This window comes from Rhipicephalus sanguineus, chromosome 3 (genome assembly GCF_013339695.2).
Source record: "Rhipicephalus sanguineus isolate Rsan-2018 chromosome 3, BIME_Rsan_1.4, whole genome shotgun sequence".
NCBI lineage: Eukaryota > Metazoa > Arthropoda > Arachnida > Ixodida > Ixodidae > Rhipicephalus > Rhipicephalus sanguineus.
This window is the reverse complement of record NC_051178.1, coordinates 156,400,849-156,428,729: the sequence shown is the minus strand read 5'-3', so window position 1 is coordinate 156,428,729 and position 27,881 is coordinate 156,400,849. Positions and strand designations below refer to the sequence as shown.

The following is a 27,881-nucleotide window of genomic DNA, read 5'->3' as shown; positions in this document are numbered from 1 at the left end:
TGTGTACTTCATTCTGCTATCGTTTCCTATACATCAACGGATCGATCACTGTGGGGCACGCTTGATTTTGAGGCTCACCAGTTCGTGTCATGCGTACACTTATCGCTACCCACTTGCGGACCTCAGCATCTGCAGGTGGCCTATCAAAAGAAAGAAGAGAAAATAAATCATAAAAAATATAAATCGAACAGGTTGCCAATTTGTTCCTGTCTCGAGAGACCGAAAGTGCTCCTGTAGACCAGGAAATATAGAGGGAACACGTAAATACAAAGCCTGCAGTACCGCCTTCTCTTACACGAAGCACATAGCTCAATCGTAAGATAAGCACGTGGTCGGCCAAAGCTGCAGAGCGTCAATTATTTCGTGTTCCGATATGAGCCTACCGAATGGTGAGTTCAGTCACCTCCACACGACCAATCACGTGACCATGTCCGTTACAAAGGCTGTGAGCGAGCTGCGACACAGAAAATGCATATTATATAAGCAGCCTGCGGATGAACGAGCTGCAAGTTTTGGCAACGAATCCTTCAAGCGACAACCATGACAGCATCTCTCCGGGTTCGTATAATGCTACCCGAATTCTTAGTCCTTGTATTCAAAAGCGTTTATATATATGCGTCTGAATAGATCATCTGCCCACAGTTAACCAATGTGCACGTGTCGTGTGGTTAGCACATTTCTCATCTGTGATGCCTTCAGAGTTAAATTTAGGTCCGTGGTTTTGGTGTTGAGAGGTGAATGGACGACACTCAATTAGCTGGAACATCACATTGACTCTAAAGAGGGATATTAAGCTGAGCTGCATGAACCTGGATAACGGTGTTCTAAAATAACAAAACAGCCATTTTTGCCTTAAGATATGCTTGAGAAGCCAAAAATAAATAAACAGCAGGTCAGTTGGTAGCGCTGATAGCGTGTGCCGTTCTTTCGCGTCCTGGTTTTACGTGCGCTGTTGTGCGTCAATGTGCATGAAAAGATCTAAAGTGGGAAGATGGCGACCACTGCGCTGCAGTTCCCGCAACAACACAGACCCACCAGAAACGTCAATAATGCTAAAAGCTGTTTATTAGTAAAGAAGAAGTGCATCTTATTATGAACAAATGAAACACTCAAACCAGCAGTATATTAGAGAACTTTTCGTGCGTGAGGACGACCAACGTACGAGAAAATATATTGAAGTCCTCAGCGTCATAGTGTGGGACGTACCAGGGCTGGCGCGAAATTCAAACAAAGGAAAATCTATAGGCTTCATTTCCTCAAACATAAACGATTTTCACACCGTCCTGGCGAAATATTATTGCGACATCAATTATATGGACAGTCTTGGGTTTTTGCCGCCGCCGTTGCCGTCGCGGTCGCCGTCATGTCCTTCCGGTATGAAGTCCAAATCAATAAAATACCCCTTCGCATCGTATGTTCTACCGCGGCTAACAGCGCGCGAGCGGGGGTGGCCGAAGCATAGATCAAACGAACCGTCCCATTTCCGTCGCTCGAAAGGTGCATGCGATAACATCACCCCGCTCGTGAGGCCTGCCGTCAAAGCAGACAGGAAACGCCCCACCCATCTTTAACAAGCATGAAAAAAGACGCGAAGACGCGAGGGGGGGGGGGGGGGCGGAGTCGCACGAGGAGCAACTTTGAACTTTGAATCTTAGGGGGCGGTCGCGATCGCGCGCGCTATCTCGAAAGCCATCACAGCGGGCGGCTCGTATACCCTTCTACGTGCTGCGCTCTCAACGCGAAAGTGACTATGCGGAGAGCATCGCTCCCTGGAGCGGCCGTATTCTCTTACACCAGCGTTTTGTAGTTACGCGAGATCGGATGCAAAACAGTTAGCTGCCAACCTCACTACAACTTGTTGCTATCGCATTCATTGCTTCGCCTTTGCAGTGAAACTGTGACTTTTTTTTTACTAACTAAAGAAGTCTTAAACGTTGCTCTTTTTAGAATTTAAATGTGGACACTATCAAGTAGCTTGAAGCATGCCGCGAAGTCGTATGGAGAATAAATTCGCATTCTATTCAGCGAGCATCGAAGGATCTAACCTTTCGGCTTTCCGACAGATACTTGCAGCCCTCCTGGCTGCCCTGCAACTTTCTGTACTGGAGGCGGCCGCGGTACAACGTCAACCACCAAACATCGTCTTCATTCTCGCCGATGACTTGGTGCGTACATAGCTTCATGCCACCAGATGTTTCCCTGTTGGATCATTAGTTTCATTCACTCGTCCTTGCCGAGTGCAGTTTTCACTGCCCTCTGTGTAACCAGTCTCCCTCGTGGTTACAAGGGCCTTGCTTTCAGGCCGCACTCACAGCAACGTCGTGAGCCTCAACCTCAACCGATAGAATGCCTTGACGAATTGATGTTATATGTTCCACAGTTCTCGGAGGTGCAACGAGATGCCTGAAGCTGCTGACCGTGCATTGTCATGCATAAAAAAAAAGCGCATAATGTACATCGCCCGCATTTCCCCGAACCCACTGTATGACTTTCTGCTAGGCAAACGCATCTTTTATACGCAGCGCTTAAAGCTCGACGCCATGCACTGACCCCTTTTCGGCAAGTATTTATCGGTGTAACTTGAGTGATTCTCCATAGGGCTGCAACTCTGTCGAGTGACCTCCGAGTTTACAAATCATACCAAATTTCTCTAATTGAGAAGTCCGCGAGAAACGGCAAAACGTATAGGTGTGACGAATGAGTGGCACACCGCGCATGTGACCTCCCCGCCCTCCTCCCCCCCTTACCCCCGCTTCCCGAAACTGCCGCCCATCGTATGATACCTATACTATAAGCATAAAACGATGCTATAAAACACCCCCCCGCCTATGTCCCGGTCCCCCTCAGTCAAGTTTCCGAAACGATTCCCTGCACAACCTATTGTTTATCCACACGTCAACTAATACCCATGTCACACGAGCAGCCCATACGGATACGGCTGACCACGCTTAAGAAGAGTTACTTATTTCGTGTTCTGAAAGCATACATGCCATGTGGAGAAAGGTAAAGGATGCGGATGTTTCGCTTTCCTTTCAGACAGGAGAGTGGGAGGGGGGTCTTCATGTAGCATGACCTCTTCGGTTACACCAAGGAAGTAAAGAGAGAGGACACCCGAAAGACGTAAAAGGACAATTTTAATGCGGCTCATGGCGTGAAATACAGTATTGTATGCGCAGTGCCATGACTAGTCTACATATATAGAGTGTGAAGAACAGGCATTGAGGCTTCTGGCCAGAAGTGCAGAGCCAACGTTCATTGCAATGTCAGAGCGAGCAATCCTATAGCTATACGTCACTTTCAGGGCTGGGCCGACGTGAGCTTCCATGGCTCCAGCCAGATCCCGACTCCCAACATGGACGCCCTGGCTGCCGACGGCGTGGTGCTTAACAACTACTACGTCCAGCCCATGTGCACTCCGTCGCGGGCGGCACTGATGACGGGACTCTATCCCATTCACACCGGTGCGTATAGGCTCATATATGGAGCTAAACTCTGCGCTTGCGAGAGCTTGCGCCACAGATGGCGGATGCAAGAGAAAAAAAGGAAATGTAAGAGTTGTAATTATTTATTATTATTTTAAACGTAGAAAACTGTGCGCTTGCAAGTGCTGGTGTGGCTTGAGGAGGGGCAAGTGCCCCTTTTTCTCCCCCCTGCCGACGCCCATGGCGGGGGCCGGGAGGGGGGGGGATACACACAAGTTCTTTCATGTGCGACATTCACACTTGTACATACGCGTAAGTGTAAGAACCACTCGCAGCATGTTCATTTGAGATGCATAGTAGATGCATGTCAAATTTGAAACGAACTAAGAAAGTAACCGCGGGACAGAGCGCCGTCTTACGATGCTTTGCAAAAGCGGCTTGAGGAAGGGAACACCCGGACATCCCGTCCTTCTGTCTAAACTATATCTGCCCGGCTGATATTTGTGTGTACGCTCTGCATCATGTGGTATGAGGATCATTATGATGACGATTGTTGCACAGCCTATTGTTCCTGTGCAACCTCCCCGGAACATTCACCTTAGAGGAGAAGGGTTCGGGGCACTGATGTGTAGCCAGGAGACTGATGATTTGCGCAGCTGTTTTCACTTAAGCCGCTTCTTAAGCGAGGAGTAGCACGCAGGTTATACAGTCACAGCTTTGACACCGACTGAATCTCTGTCTGTCTTCATCTCTATGTAGGCTATTTTTTTGCCATCCATAGTGGAATAAACAAAGAACGTTAGCCGCGACCGTTATAGTCGTCCACCTGCGCGTTGGATATATTGGCAACAGGCCAGTAGCCAGGGGGGGGGGGGAGGGGGCCGGGGGGCCCGCCCCCTCCCCCCTGAAATTTTTATGATACATGGTGTTTTACCGAAAATAAAGAATGAAAATAGGCATTTTTCTCAAATAGTCAAGGCTTTCAGCAAGTGCCCCCCCCCCCCCCCCGAAAAAAATTCCTTGCTACGGGCCTGATTGGCAAGTATTTGGACCGCTGTGCAGGGATGCAGAGTATGGTTATACAAGTGGCCGAAGCCTGGGGGCTACCGCTTCAATTCAAGCTGATGCCGCAGTACTTCAAAGACCTCGGCTACGCCACTCACATGGTCGGCAAGGTGAGGGCGAGCTTGTTTCTTTTTCCCCGTTAATTGAAGACATCTGTTATATTTATTAAGTATTAGAAGGGAAGCTCTACCACACATTCTCACAGTTTTAGGGCAGTATCATAGTTAAAACCTCCTTCAGGAATGGTCTGAGAATCCACCTTCTTCCGTATACACCTCTGTTTGAATTTATAAACGCAATATAGCTAGGACATAATAGTTCTTCGAACAAAAACTGTCTAATCGCTATAGAGTGCTCGGATGTCAGCCGGTCGAGTTGTTAGGAGTTCATCTACGCAATGTGCTGGTAAAACTAGCACTGTTTACGGATAGGAACAACGTGACGTGTGCAAGGGCGTGTCTCTTTTCGCACTCGCAGTGGCACTTGGGTTACTTACAAGACGAGTACACTCCGACGTACCGAGGCTTCGACAGCTTCTACGGCTACTACAACGGCGAAGAGGACTACTACAATCACACCATCAGAGAGGTACGCCCACGGAAACCGCTCTTTGATTTTTTAAATGCGAAGCTTTTCTTAGCGAACTTCTGCAACTTTGAGCGTATCTATCTGTCTATCTATCTATCTAGCCGCCTACGACTTTGTGCTCTCCTGGCCGTTTCGTTAAATCGGGTGTATACCAAAATTGGTGCTGGCATAACATGACCTTATTACGAACATAAATGACAGGTCATAATATGAAAATTATGATATGCATGTCATGAACAGCATGATTTACATTCCACGCCCTTGGAGCTCTTGCGACCGTTCCGTTAATTTCATATATACCAAATTGGTATGGCATGACAAGAGTTCATGACGAACATAATGACAGGTCCTAACGTGCAAATCATGACACGCATGTCATGTGCAGCATGATTTACATGACATGGTCTCGGGGCGCTCGCGACCGTTTAAATGCAATGGATATATACGCATAACTGGTATGAAGAGATATTTCTGTATGACGAACATAATTGACACGTGGTAAATGAAAATCATGACGTGCATTAATGTACGGCATGGATTTACATGGCACGCTCATGGCGCACTCGCCCCCCCCCCCCCCCCCCCCCCCCCCCCCGGCCGTTTCGCTAAATTGATTATACACAATAATAGGTATTGTGCCGATGTTGGGACTGTATGAATGAACATGAATAACAGATGGTAACATGACAACAATGAACAGCATGTCCCGTCTGTCATCATTTACATGCCACGCTCTTGGTGCATTTTTTTCGGCTAGGCCGCTTCGCTAGCGGATATACACCAAAATTGGTATTGGCGCGACGCGACCTGTATGACGAAGCGTTTCAAGAGAGTGTCGGGTAGCGTGAAAGTCAATGACATGCCTGACATTACATGATTTACATGCCAATGCTCATGGCGCACTCGTGGCAGTTTTGCTTAGATTGATATGCCACAAAATTGGTATTGCGCGACGCGGACTGTATGACGAACTTAATGAGAGGTGGTGTAACCTGAAAATCATAACACTGCTAGTCATGTACGACATGATTTACATGCCACACTCATGGTGCATTCGCGGCCATTTCGATCATTTGATATGCACCAAAATTGGTATTGTTCGCCGCGACTGTATGACGAACGTAAATGAGAGGTGGTAACATGAAAATAATGACATGCAAGTCATGTACGACATGATTTACACGCCACACTCATGATGCATTCGCGGCCGTTTCGCTAGCTTGACATACACCAAAACTGGTATTGCGCGATGTGACTGTATGACGAACATAAGCGACAGGTGGTAACATGAAAACCGTGATATGCATGTAATTTATGGCATGATTTGAATGTCATAGTCATGGTGCACTCGCGGCAATTTCGCTCGTTTGATATACACCAAAATTGGTATTGTGCGATGTGACTGTATGACGAACATAAATGACAGGTCTTAACATGCGAGTCATGTTATGCATGTCATGTACGGTATGATTTACATGACACTGTAAAGGTGCGCTTCCGGCCGTTTTGTTAACTGGACATATACCAAAATATGTATGGCATGACACGAGTGCGTGATGAACATAATGACAGGTCATGCGTTGTATATACCGGAATATACGTTTCATTGGCATGGGTATATGCCAGATTGTGCATGCATGCGTGCATGGCAACATGCGATATATGGTGAGCTAGATGCCATGGCATGAATGAATTTCATTTGGCTCAAAGACAAACAAGGCGATGTATGCAGCTCTTTGCTGGCTGCTTCGCATTACATCGATTCCCACAGTGCGTGGGATCGGCCGGATTATTTATTATTTATTATTTATTATTTATTATTTATTTATTTATTTATTTATTTATTTATTTATTTATTTATTTATTTATTCTGTGTCACTGACTATAGTATAAGGTGTGTGCTAATATTTGACACTTTCGAATAACGAATTGGAATGACCCAAATGTAGGTCACGGTTTTGGAATCAAATAGCCATCATACGTAAATATCATTTTTCAGTAGTTTCTTTAATAGGTCGCACCGCCAACTGTGCGATAAATTTCATCCCGGCGGCCGTATAGTAGAAACTAACTAACTAACTAACTAACTAACTAACTAACTAACTAACTAACTAACTAACTAACTAACTAACTAACTAACTAAACTAACTAACTACTAACTACTACTAACTAACTAAACTAACTAACTAACTAACTAACTAACTAACTAACTAACTAACTAACTAACTAACTAACTAACTAACTAACTAACTAACTAACTAACTAACTAACTAACTAACTAACTAACTAACTATTAAAACGCAAAGACATACGCCGACCGGACCATAGCCTTGCGCAAATTGGTGAATTTTTTTCCCGTTAGTATTGAATACCGTCATAGTGAAAAATAATCAACCACGCGACTAATTTGCTAAACGCCTAATCTTTTATATCCCATTCGAAAGCACCATGCCAATCAAATTGTTTTCAACTTGCTACAATTTGGTTGCGATGTGCGGCGGACAACAGGTGAACTGGCACCCGCCCGCACCTTCGCGCGCGCCGCATCGGCGCTCTTTTTTTTGATTTCAAAGATATGACGTCTTCATATAAACTGGGTTTCGCTGATCTTTCATACAGCGTCACGCGGCTGCTTGCTTTGATGCATCTACCCTATATCTTGCGTACACCTGCACACTTTGCCACCCGATAACTGCCTGTACCGTGTGTAGTTTGAGCAATCGTTTTTTAATTTAAAGACTTTTTTTTAGCTGACACTTACGTCCGTGTATTTTTGTTCTTGATCAGATACAGTGGTCAATCAAGGTTGTGTGTTGAACTCCAGTTCAGTAACATATGACAAAAGGGCCAGCACCTCTTCATCAGAGGATTTACGTACCGAAAATACTCCATTGCATCCCTGTGAAGTAAGTCAGGAGCAAGCCCTCACTGAAAAGAGTCGAACGAAGCCCGTATGTGCGCCAAGTGTTTCGTGAAGGGGTCAGCGCACACTTTGCTATTGTTTGCCACAGTTTCCTTTCTGGCGCGAGGGTGGTGGGCGGATGATGGAGTCTATATATATATACACACAGTTGTTTGTTTCCTTCGCTTTCGAGTGGCAGCCTCAATAATGAGAAAACATCAACGCCTGTGGAGAGCGCTGCTGTGCTTTCCTCGCAAGTTGTGGCTTCTGTCTCTTCGCGTTCTTTCTGCGAAAATAAACTGGCGCGGTCCTCCCCTGCAGCGGCAGAGCGTAAATAACTTCGCCACGAGTGCTCCGATATTTGGCCAGCCTCCAGGCTCCCCATTGTGCGAGCGATGCGTGCTTCTCGACCTCGGAGTTCAATAAAAAATTCTAGTTGACTTCAAATAGAAGAGGCCAGAAAAGATTGTCCACCTCTCCTAGACACATGTTCCCCGAGTTAACTGACGTCGGCTTGAATTGTAACTGCGATCGCAATGTCAGCGTGTATTGAGAGATCTTCCACGTTATGGCAGTATATAGAATGAAAGGCGTTTTGCTCAGTCTTCGGTCCGCAGCCCTGGTGATTCCGAGAATGTATGCGCGTCATTAAAAATTGACGGAATGACAAATGTCTGGTGAGCTATTTGGGATGCTTACTAACAAGCTGTGTCACGCACATTCATGTCATCTACAAGAGCCAACAAATGTACCGTACACAAACATTGGCGTCCCACAGATACCTTGTTTTACAAGCATTGTAAGCATTCATAGTAGAGAAAGCTGGGACTTAGTCCCTGACGCTAAAACCGCTAAAACTTCGTTTGGTTTGTTTATGTTGTCGGTCTTCTCTGTTTCTCGTTACCTATACATTCTATTGCACACGTCAGAACACCCTAGCTGATCAAAGTTATCCAGTACAATTTGCCGCTACACCGTAGAAAAAAATTGGTGGGCGCTTAAGCATCGCCTTTAAGAGTGGAACGCGATAGCGTTATCCTGCGCTCCGCCTCTGTTGCAAAGTGCCCGCTGCGTGTCTGTATAAGGCAACACGCGCAGCTTCATAGCGGCACGCTTTGTTGATGCTGTGATTGGTGGTTAGCTTTAACCTTTAAACCACCCTCTCGTTACGCATCTCACATGATGTGACACATGGTGTTATTCTATGCTTCTGTCACGCACTACTGTATCCTGTATAACTTTCGCCCTACTCGGACGACTGTATGCCGAAGCCCTCGAAACTTCCTGTCGGTTCATTTTCCGTAAGCAAGCTTTTCAAGGCACTGGCGAGTGACTGTGGTAGTCGAAATACTTGACCTTTTGAAAGGCATAGATGCTATACTTTTACCGTCCCCCTCCCCCTTTCCCAACCCTTTGATATACTGTGACTACACACTAGCTATGCTATGCCTTCACTCTTCCCTCCCGTCTCCTCACCCGCCTTCCACCCCTTAGTATACTATACCTATACATGGGTTTGTCTCGTTACGCCAAAGCGACGGACGAGATGTGTGCAAGCAGATGACATGAGACGCACAGGCCCGGGCCCGCTCCGCACTTCAAAACGTGGAGACGTGAAGACAAGGCCCACAGGGAAGGTACGGGAAAACATAAAACAAACGGCCGGATCAAAGTGAAAGTTTGAGGTCTGGGTAGGTTGGAAAAGGAGGATAAAACACTTAATAAATAAGACAACATAAGTTGGCGTCTTCACGTGGCTCAGAAATGGAAACGCTATTCAGTCATGGCGCACGTGTGGGTCTACGCGAGAGAGAGAGAGAGAGAGAATAAACTGCACTAGAAGCGAAACTTGGGCTAGTTGGTGATTCAAAATTGTGAAGGAAAACCAGCGCTAGATATGGACGAAGGACTACGGAAGAAAACACGACACAGGTGCTGAGAGAATAAAGTTTAATGAAACAAAGCAGTAGGTGGATTACCGCGGGCGGGGCTCCTCTTTCAGGGCCCCGCTGGCCATAGGGACTCGCCGGGCCTGACACAGGGTCGCCAGCTGGCTTCCGAAGGATAGATAAGCAAAATGCGCCTCGCACGACCACGTTTGTATTTGTTGTGTATTGCCAAAGTCGATGGAGACTGGTCTCTCCGGGCAGCTGTGTGTTATATGCGATAGTGTTGGAGTGCTTCCGCACCAGGGACATGACTGTGTGTAGTTTCCGTTAATAAGGATATGTATTAGTCTGCAAACGTCCGACGATTGTTGCTTATTGAGCTTTTCATGAGGCGGTGCCATAGTTCTGCGGGCCAGGCGCTGTTTCTATAGCATGGTTTGTCGTGTCACCTCTTCTGTATAGGCAGGACCTGCAAGAGATAACTGTTAGAACATGTCCTTAATCTCACCTGCCCACCTAACTTTTTGTCTCCCACTCGAGCGCTTGCCTTCTCTTGGAATCCAGTGTGTTACTCTTAGCGACTAGCGGCCATCTTGCCTATACGTGCTACATGCCCTGCCCATGCCATGGGCATGGGCAGAGGTTTAATGCAGTAATAAACATAAATCACGCAACGATTCGGCACTCCTCGCCATGCACGTCGTGAAAATTATGTGGTATTCATCTTTTGACAGGGTGAGCACTTTGGTTTGGACTTCTGGGAAGGTGTCGGCAGTTCAACCAACGACAGCGGCCGCTATTCCACCACGCTGTTCACGGACAAGGCGGTGAATCTGATCAAGGCGCACAACGCATCCGAGGTGAGGCTCTGCGTTGTTGTTGTTATTGTCTCAATAACTGGCTCATATGCCCACGAGGAGGATCCTGTATTGATTCACAGCGGTGGGAAAACATGAAGAAAGCGCACTCATCATCTTTATTAACATCTCCTAATATTGCCATCGATGGGGGATATCATCATCATCAACCTCAGCTTCTGAACGCAAACAGGCGGAATTGAGGAATATTTACCGTCTTTTTTCTAAGCTCGACATACTACCAGCATTCATTAATCGCTAACTTTAAAAAGAAAAAAAAAAGAACATGTGTGCGCGACACTGTATGAACTGTTTCACGAGCAATGCTTAGTCTTCAAACACATTTTTTTTTTATTGGAGCGTTATCTATAGTGCCATGGCTCTTCAGTGATTAGTATACATACTGCAGTAACAGAGCCACTAGCGATTGCTTTTCTTTTATTTTCTATTTCTTCCTAAATTAGTGTTTATACGGCCATCCCAGGAAATGTGAGAACCTTAATCCAGGTTCTTTCGTGTTTCGTGATTGCACGCGAACTGCGATTTGTAAATGCTGTCGTGCTTTCGATGTTCGTGCTTTCGATAAGGTCGCGTTTGATTCGCGCAGCCTTTCTTTATGTACCTGAGCCACCAGGCGCCACACGGAGGTGTCGAAGTTCCGCTGGCGGCGCCCAAGGAGAACATCGACAAGTTCTCGTACATCGGAGAGGAGAACCGCACCGTTTACGCCGGTGAGTCCTCCGAACGGGTGCAACATATACGCAAGCTTTTGTAAAGTTCGTTGCTTATAGCAAGGACTCGAGATAAGAGCACGATAGAAAGGGATGCGTGCAAATAAAGGGAAGTGCGTATCCAGACGCTGTTAAATGGCCAAGTATGAGTATGAGTGTTAGTATGAGTGTTATTTCGGTCAGTATATTTAATGGTGTGGGGGTTAGCCATGCATGAGACAAACCAAGCGACACTGGCATGCACAGTCGGCGTCAAAAATTTAGAGACCACTAGGTTTCAGAAAACTTTAACTTTCCCATTAATTTGTGACTGTATTCGACCGAGCTGCACAGTACATGTTAGCGCATTTTAGAACAGGCCTGAAATCTAAATTCAAGGCTGCCTGCCGAAGCAGCGGGAATATCCAGCTTTTTCTTGTATCTCGTGATCTCTAAACTTTGGTGCTGACTGTACCTTAGTGCTTTTCACGATACTATAAGATGCGTAGAAAGCACCGAAAATACTTTCTACACCTTTAAATAAGGTGTATATAGAAGTTGCACCGCAGCTAGAATTTACTTATAGGAGATGTTACAAGTCCTTTCAGCCTTGCGTATTTATTTATGCGAAGAACTTTATGCTAGCTTTTGTTAAAAAATATATTTCTTTTTTCGAGCCACACCCACACATATGCGCACGCACGCGACATTAGGAGAGACGTATACGTGAGAATCCAATCATTTCGCCTGTGGCGCAGCCATGGTGGACGTGCTGGACGAGTCGGTGGGCGCGGTGGTCGAGGCCCTCCAGGAGGCGGGTATGCTGGAAAACACGGTGCTCGTGTTCAGCAGCGACAACGGCGGCGCTCCGCTGGGAATCCACGCCAGCCGCGGCTGCAACTGGCCCCTGCGCGGCTCCAAGGGCACCCTGTGGGAGGGCGCCTCCAGGGCAGCCGCCTTCCTCTGGTCGCTCCTGCTCGCCTCCCGGGGCAGGGTGTCCCAGCAGCTCATGCACGTCACCGACTGGCTGCCCACGCTCTACACAGCTGCTGGTCTGATACCGCTCGCTAAAAAAAAAAAAAAAAAAAAGCGCGTTTACTCTTTTATAAAGCACACGCCGTCACTCTGCATTTCTAGAAGTGATCAGAAGTCGTTGTACACGAGGAGTTGTTGCAGAAGGAGTTTGATGTGGGCGAGTTGGTGTAACATACTCCCTTCCCTAATCACCTAAGAGGGGCGCCAAGTCTGCCCCGTACCTTCACTCAGTCAGACCTCTAGACCATCACTGCAGGTTTTTGACGATAATTACTTCACACATTTACCCCTGTAAAGCCGGGGAACAAAAACAGGCCGCAGTGAGAAGCATAATATCGCCTTTTTATAGTTTGCATTCATTGCGAAGCTCGTTTTTTTTAATCCTAATTATAAGGAGGGGTTGGAGGCTTGGAGCGCTTCAATGAAACGCCGCCCCCCTTTATGGAAAACCTGCACACGCCTACCCCTTGAACTGCATGCTGTCATGAAGTAAGAAGTGTCAATACACAATCTGAAAGTTGAGCAGTCGGTGCACTTATTATTACGATGTAGGCTTCGAGCTCGTTGACTCCGGCGCACTGTACTCCACCAACCTCTGCGCGTTCACAACAGGCGGTGATGCAGTCAGTCTGGAGCACCTGGACGGCATCGACATGTGGCGGCACCTGTCGGAGGATCTTCCGTCTCCGCGCACCGATATCCTGTACAACATCGACCCTGTGAGCAACACGGCAGCGCTGCGACACGGTGACCACAAGATTGTGCTGGGAGCGTCTTCCGCGGGCAGGTATGCACCATAGGAGAAACCCGAAGGTCGCGCTTCAGCGGAGCTGCTTAAGCTTGAGTTCCAGCCGTGGCCGGCGACCGCTCAAAACTCGGCGCAGCCCTGCAAAGCGAAGTCATGGAAGCATAGCATAGCCGTATGTGGTATAAATAGAAAGGGGTACGGAAAGGGAAGTCAATGTGAGGAGGGGGGAAATGAGGGGAGATGGTATAGCATAGACACGCATCGTATGGTATATATCAAGGGATGGGAACGGGAAGTGAGCGTGGGGAGGAGGGAGAGGAGGAGGGGGAGGCCACTAGTACCGCTGTTCCGTCAGTCCACGCATAACTAGTGCGTAGCTGCCCCATTTTTTTTTATATAGAAGGGTTGCGACCGTACACTGCGAAGACGCCGTGCAATCGATTTTGAAAGCAACCAATACGTGGACCTGTCCCATCACATCAACGTACGCGGAACTATAACGGTGAAGAGAAGCAATAAATTGGGCTAGAAGACTCGCGAAGCGGTTATAGTTAAATGCTACGTGACGTACAGGACCGCTTTCTGACTTCCACCAGGTTGCACACACGAAATCCGTGAGGGTGTGGACTGTGGATCACAACTTTTTACAGGACCGGCCTTTCATTATGCCATGTCGGGAATAGGCATGTCTGGAATAGGCTCATATTCCGTGTATTACTCCAAACTTAGCCTACTGAGAGAGAGAGAGAGAGAGAGAGAGAGAGAGAGAGAACAACTTTATCAAAAATAAACGAACCCCAGTACGGGTCCTCTAACAAAAAAAGGTAAGGCTTAGCCATCAGACAGGCCCTAAAAGTTTCAGATCCCTGAGCACCTTCATGATGTCTGGGGAGGAATCCGCCAGCCACTCCTCCAGGGCCGCAGGTCTTAGATTGGTAGGTATGTGTTTAAGGCTCTCGCACATGGCTGCACGGCCACCCGGACAATCCCACAGAACGTGAGCGTTATCCGGGTAGCCACCGCATGTCACGCAGGCAGGAGACCATTCCTTGCCTTGTATGTAGTGTTGAATGTGGGGTGCCATCAGAGAGATGTTCTATTGACTGGCTCTAAGTTTTATGGATTAAAAAAAATTGTGCGAAGATTGCCCTAAGTCGCGCGAAGCTTGTCACCGAAGCACGGGCCCGTCGCCGCTCGCTGGGCAACCTATTTCTCTATACTTCTCTATACCGCTGGGCGGCCTTCTTTGCTGCTCTCTTCTTTCTCCCTCTCTTTCTTTTTCTCTCCAATCTGTTTCTTCTGTATTTTTTATCTGTTTTTATTTCTATTTCTTTCTCTCTTTGTTTCTCTTTCTATCTTCCTTTCTCTTTCTCTCCTATCTTTGTCTTGCTCTCCCTCTATTTCTCGCTTGTTTCCTCTTTCTTTCTGTCTTTTTTCTTTCTTTCTCTTTCTTGATTTTTCTCTCTTTATCTCTTTCTGTCTCTTTATGCATTTCTTTCTCTCTATTTCTCGCGTTCTCATTCTTTATATGCTATGCTTTACTCTCTGCCCTCCTCCTTTCCTTCTCCTCATATCACATCTCTCTTCCACAGGATCACTTCCCTTTCCCACCTTCTTGCTATACGACACTATACAAGGCTATGCTATGTTCTGTCAGCGTGCCTGGATAGCCGAGTGGTCAAGACACTCGCCTTCGGATCGCGGGTAAGCGGTTTCGAATCCTACCGCCTCAGGAGGAACTTTTTTCCGCCAAGAATTTCCTCTTTCTTTATATATTTCTTTCATTCTGTCTCTCTGTTTCGTTCTCTCTTTATTTCTTCGCCCTCGTCCTCGTCCTCACCCTCACATCTCTCTATTTATGATTCCCCCTTGCTACACGCCGGACAAATCGGCGCACGTGTTCTCGGAGCGAAGAGGAGGAAGAAGAGGATGAAGAGAGCGCGTGTCGGTTCATGATGATGATAATTTCGGGTCACGACATTTTACGCCGAGACTTACAGCCGGACACCAGAACATACGTACCATAAAATCCAGAGCAAGCGCCCACTTCCCTGTTTCTGGAGATTAGAAATAACCGAACAAGCCACCCCCCCCCCCCTCACTCCAAATCTTGTCGGATTATCTTTCACCGTAGAGAACGGGGGGGGGGGGGGGGCGCTTGCTCGGGATTTTACGGTAGGGGTATTAGTACGCAAGGCTTCATATAAAGCCGATACGTCACGTGCGGGGCTGCACCGTCTGTTAAGGAACCCCAGGTTGTCAAATTTAGTCCGGAGTCCCCCACTATGCGTGCCTCATAATCATGTCGTGGATGGACGGATGAATAAACTTTATTTAGGTCCCTCGGAACGCGCCCTAGCACGTTGCGGGCCGCTCCCACGTCGGAACAGAACAGCAGAAAGTCTCTCTGCTGCGTCGCGGGCCCGTTGGACTGCCCATAGTTGTGCTTCGAGTCCGGAGCTTGTAATAGCATCTTCCCATTTTGACTGCGTGATGACTTCGCCGCCATGTAACGCGGGGCACCGCCAGAGCATGTGTTCGAGATTAGCGATATCTGCTCATAATAAACATGCATTAGTTGGCTGTATTTCAGGATAGATCTTGTGCAATAGCGCGGGGTTAGGGTACGCCCCGACCTGAAGTAACCTGAGTGTCAGAGCCTGTGGTCTGCTTAATTTTCTGTGTGGTGGAGGGTACTGTCTCCGCCCCAGGTAAAAATGCTTGGTGATTTCTTTATACGAGGTGGGAGGGTCCCGATTCTCCAAAAACTCAGCATGCCCTCCGGTAGCTACGCGGTCTACTAGTCCTCGCGCAGCTATGTGGGCCGACTCATTGAGATTGGGCGGGGCTCCCTAGATCTGTCCCATGTGAGCTGGGAACCAGACAAGCGTGTGTGGCTCGATGCTCTTGTCCCGGAGGATCCGCAAGGCCGGTTCCGAGATGGCGCCCTTGGCAAATGCTCTGATCGCCGATCTCGAGTCGCTGTAAATCGTGGACCTCCTGTTGTCCAGCAAGGCCAACGCAATCGCAGCTTGCTCCGCTATTTCTGCTGCCGTCGTCCGGACCGTCGTCGAGTTTGTGATTATCCCCTCGTGGTTGATGCTCACGCCTTCCCCTCGGGATACCGGGCCGCGTCGACGAAGCAACAGTCCCCGGCCTGATCGTGAGCCCTTTCTAAAAGAGCCTTTGCCCTGGCCCTGTCGTGGTTTTGGTACATAATAACCCAGCAATTACTATTATTATCTTTAAAAGTCCCTGTCAACCCCCCCCCCCCAAAAAAAAAAAAAAGATATATATGTAATTATGACAGTCGCCCATATACTCAAGTCTAATGAGAGATGTGCGTCTGCATGCAGATCGGACGAACGCACTCCGATTCCCGGTAGTCCAAGGTCCGACGAAGACCTAGACGAACTGACGTCACGCTCCAAGGCAGCCAATGTACTGCGACTTCTCTACAACAACGACAGCCGCATCGTGGCGTCTGCCCAGTGGCGTCAGCAGGCTTCACTGCAGTGCGATGAATCAAGCGAACCTTCCAACTTCGAGGACAGCACACCGCCCTACCTATTCGACGTGGCCAAAGACCCTTGCGAACTGCACAACCTTGCGGACACCGAGACAGAGGTAAGCACAGAACAGGAGGGGGAAGGGGGCCCGTATTATCGCGATAGCGTTAAAGAGACCGTGCCGCAGGAATTCTGGCGTCGGCGACGTAGTCCGGTAGCGAAAAAACCCGATTGATTCAAGTAATAAAGATTATAACAGAGAGCTGAGCTAGTTGGTACGTATTCATGAGAGACGTGCGTCTGCATGTCGGATTATGTTGAATTTGGATCTGTGACCGAGCAAGCCCCCCCCCCCCCCCTCGAAATCTTGTCGGATTATCTTTCACCGTAAGGGGGGGGGGGGAGAAGTCAAGAACCACAAACGCGTTCTCTCTTGTGTCCGTGTTTGCACGCCCTGTCTTTTAACATGAATAAAGATTGGTTCGAGCCGGTATCGAACCAAGGCATTCTGCGTGGCACTCAGGTGTTCTACCATAGAGCCACGCCAGTGCTTGAATATGCTTAGGAAAAAAAATACCTATACAGGTGTCATGTAGGGCAAGGAGTATTGTTCGCAGATTTATATAGCGTTTGGCGGCAGAAGCGTAAAATCGCGCCAGGCGTGACACCATGGCGTGACACCATGATACAAAGCGCCCAGCCATAATTAAACATCATCAGCCACAGCATCAACAAAGTGTGACGCTGCGTAGGTGCGCGTATTGTCTTACAGACGCGTTGTTGGTAGTTCGATAATTCGCAAAATGATGAAATATGGTGCAGTGGGAACATCGCCACTGTACTTGCAGTAGCCACTCTAGGAGAGTTTAAGTGTCACGCGCGCGGACGTTCTTTTCCTCGCGGCACTATTGGGGTGTCCACCAAGAAACAAAGCATGGCAAACGAGAAGCGATGAGAATGGGCCCAATTACGGTATTACGTTCGACTTTTAAATGCGAAGCTTAAGCGTCCTTCAAGTTTTCTTATCAAAAACTATTATGCTGGTAATGTTCGAAAGATAAAAAAATTCAACCAATCATGATGCTGGACGTATGAGGTATAGGGCATTCGGACCAATGGCAAAGAACAATTACGAACGAAACGCAATTCATGAACTCCGACTCCATGTGCCCGAATTCACAGAAACACCTTGCGCTGGAATCGTTCATAAGATGAAGTTTCAGCCAATCCTGATACTGGGAATATCATTAGCGAAGCTGGCTGGCCAATTGGAAAGAAGTATAATTACGAAATGAAAACTTTGTGGATTCGTCCCTTGGTTTTGCTCGTTGTTCTTACAACCGTCGTCTTGATCGCCTACAGGCACGACCATTTATTTTTGTAATGACACTTAGAACGAACGAATGTTTAGGTAGTTGGTACAAGAATTCGTCTAGAAAAAAAAAGGCTAGGGTTGACGACGAGGACATAAGTGAAACGAAAACAGACAGAAGGAACCTAATCGTGGTTTATAATTCACAATATACCATGTATAATAGTATACATCTCGCCTCTAGCAACGTTCACTACCTTGTCGCGCCGTTTTGATGTTCACGACAGTAGCGGTCGTGTGACTATATTGTTGCTATTCAGAGGTACCATTTCGCCTTGTATACGTCGTTATGCATTACGTACTGAGAGAATCACTGAGATGGGTGTAGAACCGTGTCATGAGTTCAAGGCAGCTAACTTAGCACTGTCTAATAAAGAATGCTACGAGGAGGGCTGAGCAGACAGTGAACCCCGATGCGCGCCATTAAGTGGCTGCCAAAAAACGCTCTTCTCACTGCTTATTTTTATCTGTATGCAGCTGCTGGCATCGTTGAAGCGAAAGCTGGAAGAGTACGAAGCAACGTCTATGTCACCGAGGCTGAGACCGGTCGACCCGAAAGCCTTTCCCGAACTGCACGGTGGCCTGTGGGCTCCCTGGGAGTAAGGATCCCATTTTTGCGTCTTTCCTGCTCCGAGGAGTACAGTTGTTTTGGCAGTGCTTGCGCTTAGTGTAAACCTTTGCGTACATGATTCACCGCGGGCGAACCAAAACCATTTCTCCAGGCAATTAATTTTCGTCACGTCAACATCACTATCGATTAATCATTAAACAATGTATCCCTAATAATGTACAACTTCCAACATTTACGGTTTCGACTGACGGTTGGACTTAACTACTACAGTCAGTTAGAATGGTTTGCATCTGGGCTAGTTGGCGATCTTGCATGTTGAGTGCTTGCAGCAAACATTAGACGCACGGACGAAGGAAAGAAAGACGAACACACTGCTGACGCCTATACTTAATCAATTACTCGATCAATCAAATAACTCCTTAAGCGGTGTTGGACATAATTGATGAGCCCGTTACGTACTACGTGATATTAAACCTAATACTAGGAACTTCGTGCCGACCCTCTTGCGCCGATAGTGAGCTGTCTCCTGCGGTCTCGCTCCAACTCAGCATTTGTATAGTGGGTAAATTTGTAACAGTGACAGCTACAGTTCTTCCACGTGCACGGCACCATATGCTGTCGGAAGAGGCTGATTAACGCATCGGAAGGCACATCTTCCGCGAAATCATCGTGTGTTTGTATACCTGTCAGTGTGGCCACCGTGTCAGCTTCAGCTCGAAAAGATAAGGGCTGTAACTAAAACTGCGCAAAAAAAGCAAGAAAAATATCCTTAAAATTTCGTAAGGGGAAAGAACTATACATAATCAGCGAGAATGCTCTCGATGCATTCGTTGCCATCTCGCAAGGCACGCAAAAACAGCTGTACGCCATTTCCTCCCCATTTTTTCCTCGTGCTTACTGTTCCTAACGACGGGCAAGGGTAACTGTTCCTAACGACTCCTTAGACTGTCTGCATTTAACTATTTGTTCAGTGTGTTATTACATCTGGTGGTTGATGTATACTTTCTTGGGCGTTAAATGTACTCTCTTTACTCTGTCGTATGGCTGGTACGGAATTCGTATTTCTGCAACACTCCGCGTTACAACGCCGTAGCGATGACTAGCTGCAGAACCAGCAGCAACACTGTGGAGCCAAGAAACATGCAAGTAAAGCTGCTATGGGGGCTAGTTGGTGCGAATACATGGCTTGTTCGCGCTGCCAGGAACTGGACGATTTTGACACAGAAAAAGACACACACAGGGTGAACCTGTGTGTGTGTCTTTTTCCGTGTCAAAATCGTCCACTTCCTGGCAGCGCTAACAAGCCATGCAAGAAACACGGCTATCTTTGTCATATGGTGGCGCTCACTGTGCAGGTTAAGTGTAAACAAATGAGCAGACAAAGTAAAACCAAACAAAGTACAACTACTCAAACTTGTTCAAGTAAACAATTTGGTTAACAAGACAAACCTTATGCCTGAAATGCGGATTCAATGCTGATATTCTCATGATATTCGCAGAACACGATGTAAATTGAGTTCTGTGTTTTTGCATGCCAGAATCACGATTCGATTATTAGTCACGACGTGGTGGGCTACTCCGGATTCATTATGACCTCCTGGATTTGTACAGTGGAGCTGCTATGCTTTTCGTTATGCCGTTAAACGTTCACATAAACTACCATCATCATGAATGGTCTCTACACTTCTAGCGCGTGCGACGCAATAACCGGGCCGGCGCGCGCTCTATTCGTCCTCTTCATCTTCTGCTTCGCTCCCCAAGCACGTGCACCCGGAGCGCGCTCTCCCGCTGCGCCGATTTGTCCGGCGTAGGGTGCAATAACCCGTATGGTCGAGATAACGAGTACAGAGAGAGAGAAAGAAAGGGAGAGACAGAGAGCGAAAGAAAGAGGCAGAGAGAGAAAAATTCTTGGCGAAAAAAAAACTGCGTGACGAGGTGGGATTCGAACCCGCGTGCCTACGATCCGAAGGCGAGCATCGCAACCACTTGGCTATACAGGCACTCTCGCATAGCAAAACATAGCAAGGGGGTGGGAAAGGAAAGTGAGGTTGAGGAAGAGAGACGTGATAGACAGGAGGATCGAATGTAGGAGGGGAGAGAGTACAGCATGGCATAAAAAGAAAGATAAAGAGAGAGAAAGACAGGAAAAAAACACAGAGAGAAAGAAAGACAGACAGAATCAAAGAAAGAGAAAGAGGAAGCGAGAAATGGAGATTGAGGGGGAAAGAAAGATAGAAAGAGCAAGAAAGAAAGAAACGGAAATAAACAGACAAAAACGACCTAGCAAAAGTAGAGAGAAGACAGAAAAAGAACAAAAGGGAAGAAGAAAGACAGACAAAAAATAAAGGGAAACGAAGAAGGCCCCCAGATACGCACTTTCTTCAGGCTTGGCCCCACTAGCGCGAAGCTTCCTTAATTTTACAGCGAAAGCTGTTATGAGATCATTTCACCGGCCGTTTTTGGCGCCGTAGTTGTCCGCCGCCGCCGCCGCCGCCGGTGTCCGTAACCAGTATCGCTCGAAATAAGAAAAAAAAACGAATTAAGAAAAATATTGCAGGATGGAACGAGGTTCGAACCTGGGCCATCTGCGTGGAGCCCAGTATTCAACCTCTTAGCCATGCCGGTGCTTGAAACTGCTTTGCAAAAAGGTTCTATACAGGCTTCATGATGGGAAGGAACCACATTGGCATATGCAATATAGCGTGGTAGAATAGTAAAATAAAAACCAAGCGTCGCACAACGCGAATTCTGTAACCCGGCGTCACACAATGCGAATTGTGCAACGAGTAGGTTGTTGAATGCTTCCACCCCATTACAAAGGGCTCTGCCATAATTCTTCGTCGTCATCAGGCACAGCATCAACAAAGTGCGCATAATGCCTTACATGCGTTTAGCAGGTACCACGGCTCTCCGTAGAATGACGAAAAATTGCACATTGCCTGCTGCCCTACTTCTCAAAAATTACCAATGATTTATAGCGCAGGGGTTCCTCGCAAGTGCACTTGTATTGGTTGCCAAGGAAGCCCATAAGCGCATGATCCATTTCCTCGGGGTCTCAGTAAAATTACAATGATTTAGAGCGTAGTGGGTTCCTCGCAAGTGCACTTGAATTGGTTGCCAAGGAAGCCCATAAGTGCATGATCCATTTCCTCGGGGTCTCAGTAAAATTACAATGATTTATAGCGTAGTGGTTTCCTTGCAAGTGCACTTGTATTGGTTGCCAAGGAAACCCATAAGCGCATGATCCATTTCCTCAGGTCTCAGTAAATTTCTTGGAAGCCCATAAGTGCATGATCATTTCTCGGGGTCTCAGTAAAATTACAATGATTTATAGCGTAGTGGTTTCCTTGCAAGTGCACTTGTATGGTTGCCAAGGAAACCCATAAGCGCATGATCCATTTTCCTCAAGGTCTCAGTAAAGTTCTCTCGCCCCCCCCCCCCCTTCCCCGTCTCTCTCCCACGTCAACGTATGTTATACAGCTGACGGGAGAGAGGAAAATAGCGACCGGGCGTCACCAATGCAAATTACATAAACTGGTGGGCCCGTCTAAAAGCTTCCAACCCATTACAAAGGGCCTGAGCCATAATTCTTCATAGTCATCAGTCGTCGCGTCAACAAAGTGCACATAATGCCTTACAGACGTGTAGCTGGTGCCTCGCTTCTCCGCAGAATGATGAATAATGGCTTAGTAGGTGCTTCCCAACTTCACAAAAATTGTGATTTATGGCGTAGCGGGTACCTTTCTAGTGTACTTGTATTGTAGCCCCAAGAGAGCTTACAATGGGCTCTAGGAACGCCGATCTTCCAGCTTTCGCTGTGACTGTGCTGCGGTTTCAGCGCAGGCCTGCCGTTTTTTTTTCAATGCGCACCTAAATTTAGGTACACGGGTGTTCTTGCGTTTCGCCCACATAGAAATGCGGTAGCCGCCATAGGTACTCGAACCCACGGCCTCGAGCTTAGCACTGTGACATAGAACACAACATAATGTTCCCCGTACTCGTGCAGCGTTACATCGCGATCTACCCTTAGTTTCCTTGCAGTCGGCCCGGAAGCCTTCCCCGCGGACGATATTTTGTGCAGACTTTCACCAAAACGTGAAAACCGATTATATATATTAGCTCATATAGCCCGTACTGCGGATAGCAGACACTGCTGTGAACAGCTCAGCCAAGCCTTGCAGTCATGTGCGGAAAGGAGAGTTTACAAGCGGAGCGCGAAGTTGCCGTTTTCTCAGGCGCCCTCTTTTCATACAGAGGCCTGCGCTCAAGGGCGTCCTCAGAAGGTTTTGCAGTGGTGTGCATCCGCAGGGGAAGTGGGGGGGGGGGGGGGCACAGGCAGCTTTTCTAGCACAGCCTTTCTTTCACTGCCGTGTCATATGACCAGCAAGATCAGTGAATAGCGCGTGATGTGCAACGTTGACCGGTAATCCTGAAGGCCGTTCCACACGGATATGTGGGCCTGAGTGTGCTAATCGAGCTGTGTAGCCCATTGCTACTGCATACAAAAATATTGTCCGAAATTTCAGGGGGGGGGGACCCCCTTTGGACTCCCATGCCTGTGCTCACTCTATTCGGAGCTTCCTGCGTCTGCTGTTTGCCGTCGAACAGTAGATAGCACGCTATTGGCCAATGGCCGACATAAATCAAGAGCGGCATTTTGATAAGCTGCGTTTCTTGCTACGGGGTGCCGACGCAGCGCTCTATAGTCTGCCAACATTACACAGCGACCCACACTCACTCGCAAAAAAATAACAACGGGAGAGAGATATCACATTTCATAAGACACGCTGACGTAACTTCTCTCCCCCAGTGCCATCCCTCCCTGCTTAGATTCCAGCACGCTCGTCGGCACGAGAGTAGAAAGAAAACACTTAAAGCGCGCGACAAATCCCTGTTAACTTCGCTTGTTTTTGTCGGATTCGAGAAATTTTTCACGGCAGTCGATTTGCGAGGCTATAAACTCCGATACTGAGGTCATTCGATGACTGCTTGGAACAGTGGTTCATGTACCCCTTTAAAATTCCGTCTCCAGTAGGTTATGTGTCAGCTTCACCACATTTCACACAACTTCACGGTGGTGCACGCTTTCCAGGAAAACAAACGCTTCGATATTGACGAATGTGTCGGATGGCACACTAAGACGAGGCGCGCCCTAACGCGTTTAATTTCTTGCATGTCACTGTTCACATACGTTTTAAACCTTGAGAAAATAGTAGTAGCACGACTCGTGATGCAGCAGTCGCGGCGAAAAATTATGCAAATGTAGAAAGAATGAAAATTTATTTTGAGGTGGACGTTTGCACAAGATATGGCGTAGTTTAAAAAAACATGGTTGATCCCTCTGTCATAGGAATCGGTATAACACGAAAGTAAAACGTGTCTTCACAGACGTAGTTGAGCGTTTGTTGTGCATTGTTTCGGCCCGAGGGAGAAGGAATGAATGCTATAGCAACAAGTTGTAATGTCACGCGAAGTACGGCAAGGAGCTCGAAACTTCCAACGCGTTGCTCAAGCAGAAAGGACGCACGGAACGAACATACACAGGATTAGCGGGAACTAACAACTGTCACAGCTCGACAGTTAGAGTGCGCTGCTCAAATACAAAGGAGGACGTACGAAACGAACGCACAAGTATACAGAGGATGAGCGCGAACTGTCACAGTTGTAACTTATTTGTTTGTGAGGAGCGCGCTCATTTCGCAAAAGCGGCCGCTGCAGTGAGCGAAATGACCTTCGTGCTCTCTCTAACTTGAACGCAAACTTGCTGTGAGAGCGCAAGACGTACAAGATAAGCGCGCGCGCAGGAGCGACCACGCCCTGTAGGGCAGAGAGAGAGAGAGAAGTGAACTTTAATAAAGCACCGGCGGAGGTAGCAGGGTGCCACGCAGGGCCCTCTTGCTACCCGACTATATGCAGTCATCAAGTTGCGTCTCGACGCTTACGCCGGGGAACCCAACGTTCTCGACGAGGCTGTCACCCCTGGGTCCCGTCAGGTGCGTCCCTGCGCGTTTGGCGAGCGAGAGCTGTCTCGATCCGCTGGACCGCCTGTAGCTGTTGCCCTAAGTCCTGAGCCGTTACGGCACTGGCAATGTCCGTTGGCAGTCTACCTGGGTAGGCCGCTGCCTCTTCTGGATTCAGTTTACAATCCCACAACAGGTGAGTTAGCGTGGCGGTCGCACTGTTACACACACTACACTTTGCACTCTCGTAGACGTCGGGGCACATGAAGCGCGCGAGCGCAGGCGTGAGCACCGAGTTCGTTTGCAGCTGTCTGTAGAGTACCGCCTGTTCTCTGGTGAGCTGCGGGTGTGGATCCGGCATGGAGCGACGTGCGCTCCGGTACCATTCCAGCACATCCGCGTAGCTCGTTACCAGTTCGGCTTCTTCTTCGAGTCCGCAGTCCGTCGGTGCACTGTCTGTCACTGCACTTCACCACGCGCACCGCACTAGCACACACATTATTTCTGCCGTAGTTCCGGACCGCTGTGCGCGAGTCGCTCAGGATCGTTGTACACTTGTTGTCGGCGAGGGCCAGCGCAATGGCGGCTTCTTCCGCCTGATGCGCTTGCTTCGCACGGACGCTGCAAGCACTGTAGATTTCGCCCGTTGTGGCGCGTATTGCTACGGCCACGTATGTGTCTTCTTTGTCTTTGTATTTAGCGACATCCACGTATAAGGCGCCGTTATCGTTGGCATGTGCTTCAGTGAGGGCCTTGGCTCGTGCGTCTCGTCGGCCTTGGCTGTGCTCCGGGTGCATGTTCTTTAGTAGGGGCGCCACCACCAGTCGGCGGAGGGCCCTTTCCGGGAGGGCGTGATGTCTCTTCGCTTCGTTGTCAGTAGTGTTCGTGCCTTGGCCTAGTCTGGCCAGGATGCTTCGTCCCGTTCGTGTGGTTTGGAGTCTCTCGCGCTGAGATGTTCTTTGCGCACACGCTCATCTCAAAGCGGGGGGCGACGACATTTAAAGCGCGCTCTTCTACGCTCTTCTAGAGTCACTGGAAAATCAAAGTACCGCAAAGGTAGGCTGCACGCGGGCAACATTGGGTGGCGGCGGCCATGTCCCTTCCAAACTGTCCGGCGCGTTGCTAGCGTGTGTTGAGAAGTGACCGATCTTTTAGCCTCAGTGCCGTGTTACGCTCGGCAGAACGGCATTATGTGTGTGTGTTTCTTCAAGAGGATATTTGAAGTGATTTGGAGTCATCGACAGGTATGGATCGACTGCGCGGTTAGCGGTGTAACTAATGAAACGTACGGCGAATGTTGCCATGTGCTCGCGAACTCTCTTCATGGCTTCATCGGTCTCTTTTCGTGTCACGCCCAGGCGTGTTCGCTAGGTCCGGATCTGTAAACATAGTTGCATTAGCGCAGTGACATCGTGCGAGATGCCATTTACTTCGACATTTGGTGAATCTTGACTGTTTGCGCTAGCTTTGCAGTCGGTGTTCAGGTTCACTACACTCGAGAACGTTATCGAACATCGAGAACATTCAACATTGTGTCCTTCGACTGATTGCTGACGCATAGCTTGCTTGCGCACCGTGCTTGCTGCTCAACTGGTTGACATGTGTAATAGAAGTTGTGTGTGTACGGTAATTGGAAGTTGTGCGCGACGTCTTGATTCGGAACGCCAGCAGCCGAACGCACGGGCGAATCGGCGTGCGGTAGGTAAGGTGCATCTTATCTTACGATACGTAGAAAATAGGCCATCAAAAATTATTGACATCACTGCTTAAAGGGCCCCTCACCAGGCCACATAGCAAATTTTAGTTAGACGCTGGAAGTTTGTTGTGTGCCGAATGAAGAGCAGTATGCCGCAAGAATTTTTCATATCGGTTCATTACGAGCTGAGAAAAACAATAATTTGTAGCGGCGTGAAACCATGATGCGAGGAGGCGAGTTTCAAACCCTTGCCACTCGCCCCGTGTAGCCTTAGCAAGCCAAATCCCTTCCCTGCCCTTTTCACTTGACACATACGCATGAACACGTCATGCGCATGCATGGTCACGTGCGCATGACGTGCCCGAGCCAGCCCCGAGCACGCGAGCGGCGTTGCACGGCCGCTACCTTTGTTTTTATGTAGCGGCCGTGGGCGTTTTGTCGGCGTTCTCTGTGGTGTACTGCTTGTTTCTGCGAGACGAGCATGAAAGTTGAGACATTTGTACGGGCACGAGAGTGGTGGTATCATGAGCCAGTGCCGCATTAACGTTTACTTGGACGCCGGTAGAATAAATGAGCATAATGAGTGCTCGAACGCGCCAGAACATTACTTTCGTTTCCAGGGCTGGCGTCTGCTCGATGCGCTAACCGCGGGGGCACGAACGCACGGGAAAGGGAGGCACATTAGCCCCGCATCTCGCTGCAATTCACGAAAAAAAAAATGAAAAAGACGCACAAATTCCCTTTGTGTGTCTCATTATTTCTCTCAAGTTTTATTAATCTGTTCAAGCAATAAATTACAGAAACTACACATGTCGTGTCAAATAATTATCGCAGTGTCACGTGCTACTGTTAGCGACGTCAGAGCACAGTCGTCTACGTAGAGGAGCGACATCACAGCACTACCATCTACGTAGGGCCATTTTCTCATGTACGTCATCCCCTCATTCTCTAAAGCGCGCGCCCGCGAGAGGAAGGGCAAGCAGCGTTCACCTTGAAATTTGACCCATTTCCGCGGCGCGTAGCGTTGCAAATTTTGGCAGACGTGATCGTGAACGCTCGGTGTATGCACTGCGCTCGTTAGCTCAAAATTGTCAAACCTGGAGGGGCCCTTTAATTGTTTCATTTCCTATTTCTTGTCTCCTTAATATTCCCAACGTTACAACGAGCTTGCAAATATTTTGATGTGTTCCGACAAACAGCTCTTTTTTTGGCGTTGCCAGCGCGTAAACAGCTGGGGTTCGGTTTCTGCACTGCTGCACTTTTTTGTTTCATAATGCACTCTTACTAAAGCTTCCTCGGCACGGTGCTTTATGTTCTTTTAATCAGAAATAGCACATCCCGGAATTTTTAAAGCGCATGTTACTGCAACACAGTATGTATATAGACCTAGGGCTCGCATAAAATCGACTCCCTCAATGCGTGGGATCTGGTTTCTTTTTTTTTTTTTTTTGCTGTGACCATTTCTCACCAACTATACAGTACTTTAAGGGTACGCTCGGTGCAATGCAATGCAGCCTTATACCAAGTTTATCAACAGAGTTCCACGCTTCTGTTTTG

The 27,881-nt window shown here is 48.1% G+C and overlaps 2 protein-coding genes across 2 annotated transcripts in view; one reads left to right on the top strand and one right to left on the bottom strand.

The window, feature by feature from the left end:
* Positions 1-1,982: 1,982 nt before the first annotated feature.
* LOC119386005 (arylsulfatase B-like) lies at positions 1,983-18,700 on the top strand. Its single transcript, XM_037653358.2, has 10 exons — positions 1,983-2,165; positions 3,302-3,461; positions 4,485-4,597; positions 4,965-5,075; positions 10,601-10,726; positions 11,331-11,454; positions 12,192-12,485; positions 13,081-13,255; positions 16,573-16,843; positions 18,575-18,700. The coding sequence occupies exons 1-10, from the start codon at positions 1,983-1,985 to the stop codon at positions 18,698-18,700; spliced, it is 1,683 nt and encodes a 560-aa protein (XP_037509286.2).
* Positions 18,701-24,641: 5,941 nt separating this feature from the next.
* LOC119386004 (spatacsin-like) overlaps positions 24,642-27,881 on the bottom strand; it is a 46,230-nt gene continuing 42,990 nt past the window's right edge. The window contains exon 33 of the mRNA XM_037653357.2: positions 24,642-25,090. Coding sequence (XP_037509285.1) covers positions 24,642-25,090 — 449 coding nt within the window. The remainder of the gene's footprint in view (positions 25,091-27,881) is intronic.